This window comes from Chrysochloris asiatica, unplaced genomic scaffold (assembly GCF_000296735.1).
Source record: "Chrysochloris asiatica unplaced genomic scaffold, ChrAsi1.0 scaffold00038, whole genome shotgun sequence".
NCBI lineage: Eukaryota > Metazoa > Chordata > Mammalia > Afrosoricida > Chrysochloridae > Chrysochloris > Chrysochloris asiatica.
In genome coordinates this window covers 8,596,242-8,608,395 of record NW_006408556.1, presented here as the reverse complement: position 1 = coordinate 8,608,395, position 12,154 = coordinate 8,596,242, and the positions used below count along the sequence as shown (strand labels likewise).

The 12,154-nt window shown below is 40.6% G+C and overlaps 1 protein-coding gene across 2 annotated transcripts in view; it reads right to left on the bottom strand.

The window, feature by feature from the left end:
- DNAH8 (dynein, axonemal, heavy chain 8) overlaps window positions 1–12,154 on the bottom strand; it is a 391,134-nt gene that overhangs the window by 282,756 nt on the left and 96,224 nt on the right. For both annotated transcript variants that reach the window (XM_006860428.1, XM_006860427.1), the window contains 4 exons: window positions 10,473–10,585; window positions 8,491–8,597; window positions 3,406–3,481; window positions 1,464–1,659 (listed from right to left, as the gene is read on the bottom strand). In XM_006860428.1, the coding sequence (XP_006860490.1) occupies window positions 1,464–1,659; window positions 3,406–3,481; window positions 8,491–8,597; window positions 10,473–10,585 (492 nt within the window). The remainder of the gene's footprint in view (window positions 1–1,463; window positions 1,660–3,405; window positions 3,482–8,490; window positions 8,598–10,472; window positions 10,586–12,154) is intronic.

Below are 12,154 nucleotides of genomic sequence, written 5' to 3'. Positions count from 1 at the left end.
GAGGAGAAAATTGAAAGTACCGTGGACTGCCGAAAGAATAAGTGGACCTGTGTTGGAAGAAGTACAGCCAGAATGCTCCTTGGAAACCAGGATGCCCAGACTCCGTCGCTCATACTTTACACATATTGTCAGGAAGGGCCAGTCATTGGAGAAGGATGTCATGTTTGGTAAGGTGGAGGATCCGAGAAAAAGAGGAAGACAGCCCCCAACGAGCTGGATTGGCACAGTGGCAGCATCAATGGGCTCAAATGTAGCAATGATTGTGAGGTTGGCCCAGGATGGAGCTGTGTTTCATTCTGTTGTCTACAGGGTCGCTATGAGTCGATATGGTACCAACTTAATGGCACCTAACAATAACAACAACAATCTAGATTATTTTTATTTCTTTTTCTAGCATAATTTCTCTGACTAGAGCCTCCAATAGAATGTTTGGTACAAGTAGTGATGATGGACACTCTTGTCATTTCCCAATCTTCTTAGAAGCAAAGCATTCAGTCTTTCACCATGAAATATGATGCCCTCTGTGGTGCTTTATTGGGTCTTTTCTTTTACTTGGAGAGAGAAATGCTTTTTATCAGATTAAGGAAATTTCCTTCCATTCCTAATTTTGGGGGATTTGTGTCAAATGCTTTTATATGTTATCTACTGAAACTACCATCTACTGTTGTTTTTTTCTTTTATTCTATCAATATGGTATATATACTGCATTAATGGATTCCTGGATATTAAACCAACCTTGCATTCTTTGGATAAATACAACTTAGCCAAGGTGTGTGATCCCTTTTTCATGTTGTGGATTCATTTTGCTAGTATTGTATTGAAAATATTTGCATCCTTATTCACATAGTATATGAATCTGCATTTTTCTTGTGATGCTTTGTCTGGTTTCGATGTCAAGGTCATACTGACCTCATAGAATGAGCCAAGCTAAATGTATCTGAGCAAATACACATACATGCTAAAGAGTGGAATTAGCACTAAGACTTGTTTCATTTTTAACTTTGAATTTAAGATGATGATAAAATCAAAACCAATTTTGATTTATCTAGTCAATTTCAATGCATAGCAACCCTCCAAGATAGCAGAACTGCTCCACAGAGCTTCCAAAACTAAATACTTTTGAAAACAGACTGCCTCATTTTTCTCCCGAAGAGCAACTGGTGGGTTCAAATTGACAACCTTTCAGTTAGCTGTCTAAAGTTTATCCCTCTGCACTACCAAGGAAATCCTTGTGCACCCAGGACTAAGAGCTAAAAATATGCCTCTGTTTGTTTGTATTTATGAAGGAAGATGAGTAACACTACTTTTTTTGTTCAAATGCAAATTTTAAATGATAAACACTTTTTAAAAATTAACTTTTTAAAAATGTTTTTGCTATTGAGCCCAGGAGGAATCACAAAGATCATTCACTAATTGTTAAGATTCTGAGATTCTATTTATCTGAGATTTGTTTTAATCCTTACTCTCCTCCTTCTTGGACAGCTTTCCCAGGCTTGGATGGGTCACGTCCGTCATGGTACGGGTGGGACTGACAATTGCAGACTTCTTGGGGCGGACATGCTGTTGCCCCCAGTGAGCCACACCCCTGCTGACCTCCAGGGTTAACTGGATCATACGGTTAATGGCCTGCTGAATGTCGTCCAAACTAGGAACCATTATCTGTGGAAAGAAGATAATCGTTTCACAAGACCGTCAGCACACCTAATGCACCTCTCTGATTCCTGCCACCCCACCCGCACTGAGTGGGGAAAGGCTCATTGGGCCCAGTGAGAGGCTACTTTGAGGAGAGGAATGTTGTTGTTGTGATGTGCCGTGGAGTTGGTTCCCACTCATAGCGACCCTGTACAGAGTTGCTGAGGCTGTAAATCTTTACGGGATGGAGCTCTGGTAGCGTAGTGGTTACGAATCGAGCTGCGAACCTCAGGGTCAGCAGTTCGAAACTACCAGCTGTTCCATGGGAGAAAGATGAGGCTCTGTGCTCCCATAAAGATTTACAGCCTCGGAAACCCTGTACAGGATCGCTATGAGTCAGTACCAACTCCACAACACATAACAACAACAACAACAAAATCTTTATGGGAGCAGATAGCCTTATCAATTTCATTGTTCCCCCAACTAAAAAAATATTTGTTGAAATCCTAACCCTTGTACTTGTAATAAGAAACCCTAGTGATTGATTAATCAATCACTCGACTGCTAACCAATAGGTCGGTGGTTCAAGCCCATCAGCCACTCCACAGGAGAATGATGTGGTGGCCTGCTTTCAAAAAGATTACAGCCCTACTGCTCATACCAGAATCACAGTAAAAGGTCCTAGGGATGGGAGTAAAATATAGAACAAAATTCAAAATTATGAAAAAGGCTAGACTTACTAGTCTGACAGATTGGTGGAAGCCCCTGAAACGAAGCCCCTTAGATACCTTTCAAATCTGGAACTGAACCCACCTTTGGGGTTCACTTTGCAACTAGACAATAGACAAGCATATAAAACAAATAATTACACCTGTGAAGAACATACTTCTGAGAATAATCAAACATGTGAGACCAAAAAGGCTGCACATGACCAAAAATAAAGTTCAGAAGCCAGAAGAGGCAGGAAAGGATGAATGGAAACAGGGAACACTGAGAAGATGTAGAAAAAGTGTTATTTTTAAGGGAATTGCAACTAATGTTATAAAACAAACTGTGTATAAATTGTTGAATGGAAAACTAATGTGTTCTGTAAACTTTCATCCAAACAACATTAAAATGTTTAAGATAATTACAAAAATAAAAAAGATTACAGCCTTGAAAACATCTATGTAGCAGCTCTCCTCTATCCTATGTTTTCTATGAGTCAGAATTGACTCTGTGACAACAGGTTTGTATTTTGTTTGGTTTTTTCACTTCTTTTTGATACCTATAATCTTACCCTAAGGAGCTCTAGTAGTGTAGTAGTTACGAGTCGGGCTGTGAACCGTAAGGTCAGCAGTTCGAAACTACCAGCTATTCCGCAGGAGAAAGATGAGGCATTCTGCTCCCGTAAAGATTTACAGCCTCGGAAACCCTGTACAGGGTCGCCATGAATTGGAACTGACTCCAGGCACTTAACAACAACAACAAATCTTACCCTGTTTGGAAATAAGGGTTTCCTTTTGCTGTTAATAAGGTCATACCAGCGTAGGTGGGCCCTAAACATAGTCACTTCTGCATTATAAAAATAATAGAATAGACCCTGAACACACACAATGAAAGAGAGATGCCAAGGAATGCCAAGGAACTCACAGGGCTACCAACAAGGAAAAAAACTCCTCGACCTGTGGTCTGCAGTCCATTCGTTAACATGTGAACCACTGCATTACTTATACTTCTTGAACACATTAACAAGAGATCACTGTATTAACTTGAATATTTAATAAAACTTACCACATTGGGAATTGCAAGGTGTACTTCAGCTTTTATAAAGGAAATAATATCTTCTGACTTCTTTCGTCCATAAGAGCTACAATAAGATGAACATTTAGCTGATAAACCTTAACCCAAGTGTCTTAAATAACCTTCTATGCTACAAGTATCAACCCTAAAAAACAAGACCACCTTATAAAATATCGAGTAACATGTAAAGAATACTATTTATAATAGAACCATAAGGCTCAGAAAAATTTAAAAACACAATAAATTTAGAAATAAAATATTACAGGTCACAATGATGTGACCAAAGATACTCTTTATTCCCAGTCCTTATCACATACAGTACTGGTCACAATATTGTTTTATATTAATTGTATATAAATACATTGAGATATGTAGACATTATATGATGGTAGTGGTGATGGTTATGTGCCGGGGAGTCAATTCAAACTCATAGTGACCCTGTATAGGGTTTATGAGGTTGTGAATCTTTACGGGAGCAGAAAGCTTCATTTTTCTCCCATGGAACCGCTGGTAGTTTTGAACCACTGACCTTGAGATTAGCAGCCCTACTCATAAACACTACACTACCAGAGCTCCTTAGATATATATATCTGATAAATATATACGATGGGGCTTCAAAAAGTTCATGGAAAAAATTAAATTAAATTAAATATAATGGAATTTTCCTACAAACTTTTTGAAGCCCTCTAGAGCTCTGGTAGCGTAGTGGTTACGAATCGGGCTGCGAACCTTAAGGTCAGCGGTTCGAAACTACCAGCTGTTCCGCGGGAGAAAGATGAGGCTTTCTACTCCCGTAAAGATTTACACCCTCGGAAACCCTGTACAGGGTCGCTATGGGTCGGAACCGACTCGACAGCACTTAACAACAACAACAACAGTATATTAAATGGGAGTGTTTGGGTCTAAAACATCCAAAAATGGCTTCTTTTTTTTTGTTTTTTAACAGTATTACTGGTACACAGGCAGAAGCACACACAACAGTGAGGAACGAAGGATGCACACCAGCCCTGTAAACTAACTGAACTATCTCCCTCTGCCTTGATCTCCATCCCTATCCCAGACAAAATTATAATAAATTTACATTTTCCATTCACTTATTATCTGGGAATGCAAGAAGTGTTATAATTACTGAAAAACTACACCTTTATTTTTAAGTACAAGTAGACAAGGGGGCAGCGGAGATCACAAGAAACATAAAGACTCTGTAGTTCAGAAATGAAGAACCAACTTTAGCACTCAGGGTCAACAATCCCCAGCTGAAGATATTATCATAAGGCCCCTTTTAACTGAAAACAAGCAAACAAACAAATAAACCTCTAATTCATATTTCACTATGAATTCAAGGTGCAAACGTAAAACAAATATAAACTATAATCAAAAGCAGAACAATCCGAGAATGAGGATATAGCAAATATTGCAATGCAGTAAATTATATTACGTGGCCTTTCTAACCATGGTTTGGTAACTCCCACAGAATGACTGGGTAGGACTGTGCAAACAAGATTCTTGTAGCAGATGAAGCTAGCTTACTAATAATGCAAATACGGTACAAGGAACACTTGTAGGGGTGGGACCATACAAAGAAAGTATATGGAACCCTTGTTGGGGACTAGTCATTTTTGCCATCCCACTAGGTTTAAAAAGAACTTATCCCAGAAAGCAGGAAGAGGACCTCACTATCATCAAAAAGAAGAGCCAAAGCAGAGCATGTTGTTTGGACCCAGAGTCCCTGAGCTGAGATCCCCCTAGGCCCAGGAGGTAGAGAGAGCTGTAACACTGGAGCTGGTAAGACCAAAGAGTGGTGGCAAACAAGGCTGGGTCTGGTGGCAGAGAAACAACAGCAGCAAAACCAGAAGACTGGTACAAAACTATGCAGTGGGCTTTCCAAACCACAGAGCTGGGCAGCTACAATGGGCATGCAGGCCCACAGAGCAAGAGAGCTGAGCGTCTTTGGATAGGAGGCTTAAGGGAGGAGTGGAGTGCCTCTGGGCACTTATCAGTGGAGCCACAGAGCTTTGTAACAGAGGCCAGACCTGAGCAAGGTCAGAGACCAAGAGTACAGATTCCAGTCCAAAAGTGCAGGGCCCAGGGGCAACAACAGAGAAGAAACTGTCTTGATCACAGAACTGTGCCTTGAATTGTGCCTGTTACCACCAAATTAACCCTGGTCCTGAATTGTAACCTATTACTTCCCTAATAAATCCCAGATTTGTGAGTATGGCCTGGCGATTCTGTGTGGTCAACAAATTAATGAACCCAACAGAGAAGTAAAAAAGGTCTTGTGAGGGAGAGCTGATTGCAGAATTGGTCAGAAGTTGGTGAGTAGAGGTATACTTGACCTTCATCTCATGGGAATCAGCCTTGGACTGATGATGATGGTTATCCTCCCCATGCCTGAAGAGGACTGCGGATGTCATGCCGCCGGTTTTACAATGTTTGACGCACTTGGTTGCTAACCGAAGATTGGAGGTTCAAGTTCACCTAGGGGTGCCTCAGAATAAAGGCACCAAAATTCAGTCATTGAAAACCCCATGGAACAAAGTTCTACTCTGATACAGATGTGGTTGTCAGGAATCAAAGTTAATTACATAGCCATTGGTTTGGTTTTTATTTATTTTAATCTGAGAATATGCAAGAGTTTTATGACATAAAAACATGCCACTTAATCTGTAGAGGCAGTGAATAGCATACCAAATCATTCAGTAGCTTATTTATTAAAGTAGAGGATGAACTTCAGAAATGCTCTAAAGCATCAGATACAAGATACATAAGGAAAGCAATTACTTAAAGAAAAGATAAGAAACGCAAAGGGTAGCATTTACTAAGTGCTTAGTCCTGATGCAGCACTGGACCACAAGGTCAGTTTGAGCCACAAGATCGGCAGTTCAAACCCATCAGCTGCTCCTTGAAAACTCTATACAGCGTCGCTGTAAGTCGGAACCAACTTGATGGTACTATCAGTAACTGCTCAAAATACTTTCCATAAACTAACACATTCAGCCCTCACATTAACTCTGTGAGGCAGGTCTTGTGATTATTATTTCTATTTTGAAAATGAGGAAACTGAGATATGGAGAGATTAAGAAACTATACAGGATCATACAGTTCATACACGCAGAGTGGAAACCCTATGCAGACATGACAATTAAAGAATAACACTTCCTTGACCTTACAAACGGCCTTATTTCTTCAGTTTGAAAAGATCTATGTTGGTAAGTGCCATCGAGTAGGTTCTGATTCACAGCGACCCTGTATAGAGTTTCCAAAGAGCAGCTTGCCTTTCAGTTTGCAGTCCCGTGTTTATCCTATAGCACCACACCAGGATTCCATGTGCTAGATAGGACTGATGAAAAAAATGACCTACATCTAAGCATATAATTTGTGAAATTCCATGTCGCTGTTTAAGTGCCATCGAGTCAGTTCTGACTCACTGTGACCCTGTATAGGGTTTCCGAGGAGCAGCTGGTGGGCTTGAACTGCCGACCTTGTGGTTCACATTCCAGTGCTGATCCTACAACATCACACCAGAAGTTCCATAATAGAGGGGAAAGCAGCAAGTATCAAAGCAAAAAGTTGTTTCTTTGAATAGAAAATTGAATTAGTGATAGAACTCTCATCTGAAAATCAAAGCACAAGAACTCAATAGAGAAGTATTTGTAGAGTATGAGAGAAAAAGACTGTGATCCAAGCAGACCAAACTAGCTTACATGTGTAAGGGTAAAAGAAAGACATGTCTAGACAAGCAAGGGCTTTCAAGTATTATACTCATTTATGCTTCTTCACAAAGAAAAGAAAAGAAAAATTCACACAACTGGACCAGTACCAACATTATGGTAAATAGAGAAAGTATTGAAATTGTCAAGGATTTCATTTTACTTGGATTTATAATCAATACCCATGGAAGCAGCAGTCTCTTGACTAAATCAAATGATGTAGTTCATTAGGCAAATTTGCTGCAAAAATCCTCTGTAGAGTGTTCAAAAGCAAAGACGTCACTTTGAGGACTCAGTTGTGCCTGACTGAAGCCATGATATTTCCAATCACCTCGTCTACATGCAAAAATTGGGCAATGAATAAGGAAAACCAAAGAAGAATTAATGCCTTTGAATTATGGTGCTGATGAAAAACATTGAACATATCATGTACTGCCTGAACAAACAAATCTGTCTTAGATAAAGGACAGCCAGAATACTCCTTAGAAGTAAGTCCAGTGAAACTTCGTCTCACATAATTTGGACACATCATCTGGAGGGACGAGTCCCTGGAAAGGACTTCATTCTTGGTCAGGTCATTGAAAACGAGGAAAATCCTTGATCAGATGTATTATTAACACAATAGCTACAATGATAGGCTCAAATATAGGGTGACTTGTAAGAATGGCACAGGACCAGAAAGAGTTTCATTCTGCTGTGTGTACATCGGGTTGCTATGAGTTGGAACCAACTTGATGACTTCAAATAACAATATTTTTCGGAAGCAGATTCCCACATCTGTCTCCCATGGAGCAGCTGGTGGTTTCTAATCACCAACCTTTTGGTTAACAACTGTGCATCTAGCTACAGTACCACCAGGGTTTTCTATTCCAACTACGTTGTTGTTGTTAAGCGCTGTTGAGTTGGTTCCAACTCATAGCAATCCTGTATGGGGTTTCTGAGGAGCAGCTACTGGGTTTGAACTGTCATCCTTGTGGTTTGCAGTCCAGTGCTGATCTTACAGCGCCTCACCAGGAGTCCACTCCAACTATATAGAAGTGAAAATAACACTACAATCAACATGGATGAATTTAAAAATAGAATGCTAGGCAAATTCAAGTATAGATAAAACTAAGTGATATATTGATTAGGGTTATAAACACACAGTCGTCTATATGGAAAAATAAGACAATGACAGACACACGGTTCAGGAAAGAAATTACCTTTGGGTAAGCAAGGAAAGAACCTTTAAGGAGACTGGTAAGAACTCTTTATCTTAACCTGAGCTAGGAACACAGTTGGTCATTCGATCACTGTTAATGCAGAATTGCATGTATGTTTCCATATAATCTTTTTAAAGAACACTATAGTGTTTTCAACTTGCCTTGCAACAAATATTCTTCTTTTCATTGTGTCCAAAGATAGCCGTGTAGCTTTTTGAAGACTGTCTAGTAGCTGATGAGTGAAAAAAGCAAACACTTCTTTACATTCCTGTAACATGAAATTACATTAAAATTAGTATAAAAAGCTAATATCCTTAAAATGTAGCACAATATTAAAAGTGGCACATGAAAGCTGAAAATTAGTTAGACAACTTCAATTTTATTGTAGAAATGAATTCAATCCGAAATTACCTAATCTTATTTTTTAAAACAAATCAACAATATATAAAAAGTGTGTTTGTATAAACATACTAGCAAAACATAAGGATGTACCCAAACGCCAAAAAATTAAAAATGCTTGTTCAAAATCATTCTAGTTCATTCGATAGGCAGTGTTTTGTCCTGTTGTGTGTACATAGGGTTGGTAAAGGCCACAACCATGAGCACGCTTCTACTCTGGCATGCATTGAGTCATCAACAAGTTGGCTTGGGGATGGTAGGAAAGGGGAGGTACAACAAGTCTGCATAGCAAGTCCCACATCCAGAGCCAGGCTACTGCTCCTTGCCGCTCTTGGCCCTGTCCCTCTGAAATTGGGTGAGCAAGTAAAGGTGGGTTGGTCAGAAGAGAGGGTTGTCAGGCTCAAGCCGGGAGAAATATCAATCTTTCCAGCGTGGTGAGGCAGGACAGTCAGGGGTGATCAGGCTGAATTGTAGGAAAGAAATAATCAGATTTTGATGTTGGATAGACCATCCTGGCAGCAATTGGAGAGGCAGAGGCGGTTTTGCAGGTAGCTAGCACTAATGCAGTTCTAAGTGAACCCCAATTTGAGAGGCTCCAATAGTACTCAATCTCACTCTCAACACAGCACCCAGCATCACAGGGAAAGCAGTTGGAAGAGAACGTGGGTAAAATGGGGTGCTGAGATGGTAACAGGCTTCTTTCTGCTGCTAACTCCAGCTGACGGGTTATGGGTGTCCAGTGTACACGACCGAGAGGGATTCTAAGGTTAAAATCCGGGCTCCATAAGGAAGAGTTTCACCATCAGTTGTGATATCATCTTTGTTCAGGAAGGCAAAAGGGGAAGAAATGTGTACTGTTTCTTTCCAAAACTGTATTAGCGGGTGTGTTAAAGAGTGCAAAGGTGGATAAAATAGAAAAAGAATAAAAACAAGATGGATATGAGGAATTAAGCAGGAACCAGTGGTGTTCAGAGGAGTCCCATGTGGTGCTGTAGGATAAACACTGGACTTCTAACCATGAGATAAGTGGTTCAAACCCACCAGCCACTCCTTGGAAACACTACACAGGGTCACTATGAGTCAGAACCAACTTGACGGCACTGGAAAACAGCAGTGATGTTCAAAGTTGATGCATGACCAGAAGAATGAGGCCACAAAAGGCGAAAGAAACCCGAGTCTCCTTTCCAACCATCAATCTTAACACAATCTGAATATCTGCCCAACCCAGGGTGTCCCCTGGAGAAGTCCATAGGCCATCTGTGGCGCTGGTTAAAAATGCAAGATCCCTGGGCCCCAAGTGAGTCCGAATCTGGATCTATGATACAGCTAATGCTGAATGAAGTTCTCTGCTCTGAATCAAATGGAGTGGCTCCTCCTTGAGGGGTGTAAACAATTAAGTGCTGGGCTACTAAACAAAAGGTCGGCGGTTCTAACCTACCCAGAGGTACCTCAGAAGAAAGGTCTGGTGGTTCCAGAAGTGACATTGAAAACATGGCCAATCACAAGAGCAGGAAGTAACTATATAAACCACACTTGACGGAATCACAGCAAAAAGTGGTAATACTGGGAAACACTGGATTGCTGCATCTTGTGATATCCTACAGTCTAAAACTGAAAAGGAAATTCTCTGGATTTACATGCAGATTAGGTGCAGGCCCACCTTGAAGAAACACCATTCAGTTGATCTATAATCCTATGAGTCCTCATTCTGTGAAATTGCATGAGTTTGTTTCAAAATAAATACCTTTTTGAATTCATCTTCTTTGTCATTAGTATCTTCGCTTGACATAGTAGCATCAAGTTCAGTACTTTCACCCTCCTCTGTTTCACTTCCAAAAACTACGTGTTTCCGCTGTTCTACAGATAGAAGACAAAAGGAAAATACAGCACTTAATGTGGAGCATTTGGCTTATTCTGTCTGCCAAAGCATCTTAGGAAACTCCTTATAAAGCTCTTACTTTAAAAACATACCTTTCTATTGTGTAGGAGTTTCCCTTCAATTCAATCTTAATCTCCCATCTCAAGAGACAGGTCATTCTACTAAGAAATGTACTCTGTAAATATGCCTGTCAGTATCTGAGTACATCTAGAATTAAGAACCATTTTTAAAGTACTTCCCCATATTATCTTTCTAAATTATCTGTTTACCTTTTGAATTTTCTAGCTTAATGAGCTGTTATTTTTGCAGTTTTGACATTTCTGAAGAAAATTAATTAAACTACCTAGTGAGACACTGTAAGACAAAGAAGGCACACTGTGCATACTGATTTCAGGCTCAGCATGTCTCAACCTCAGCACAAGTGATATTTTGGGTCCAAGGATCCCTGGTGGTGTAGTAGGTTAAGGATTGGGCTGCTAACCACAAAGTTAGCAGTTTAAAACCACCTGCCGATTAGTAGAGGAAAAATGAGGGTGTCTGCTCCCATAAAGATTTACAATCTTGGAAACCCTAAGGAACACCTCTACGTGGTCTCTATGAGTCCAAATTCACTCAGTGTCAGTGGTTAAGCACTGGTGAATTCTTCATCAGGAGCAGGAGAAGGGCAGGGAAATTGCTGGCTTTCCTACATATTATGGAATATTTAGCAGCATCCCTGGTCTCTATCCACTAGATCCCTATAGCAACTCCCCAAACTATGTGACCATCAAAAATGTCTTCACATGGTCAATATCCCCTGGGGAGCAGACTCTCCCTCCCATTGAAGGTCACTGTTCCAGACACCGGAGCTTTCCCTCTCTCCCCTCTCTTACTTCACAATGTCACTTTCATGAGCTCTCTGCTATATTTTCTCATTCCAAAAGCGACTCCCCACGTATTTCCTAGTTCAAATTCAAAAAGCCCAACCAAACCCAAACTCATTGTCATTGAACTGACTCCGACTTATAGTGACCCTACAGAACATAGTAGGAGCTCTGGTAGTGTAGTGGTTACGAATTGGGATGCGAACCTCAAGGTCAGTAGTTCGAAACTACCAGCTGTTCCGGGGAGAAAGATGAGGCTTTCTGCTCCCATAAAGATTTATAGCCTTGGAAACCCTGTACAGGGTCGCTATGAGTCGGAACCGACTCCACGGCACATAACAACAACAACAATAGAACATAGTAGGGGACGTTGAGTTTCGTTACTGGTGATGGAGTAATTGGGGGAAGGGTAGTGGCAATGATTGTACAACACAGTGAATGTAATCAAGGTCACTGAATTGTGCATGGAAGACTTGTTGAATTGGCAGGTGTTTTGTTTTATATATATATGGAGCCCTGGTAGAGTAGAGGTTACGAATTGGGCTGCGAACTGCAAGGTCAGCAGTTTGAAACTACCAGCTGTTCCACGGGAAAAAGATGAGGCTTTCCGCTCCTGTAAAGATTTACAGCCTCGGAAACCCTGTGCAGGGTCGCTATGAGTTGGAACCAACTCCACAGCACATT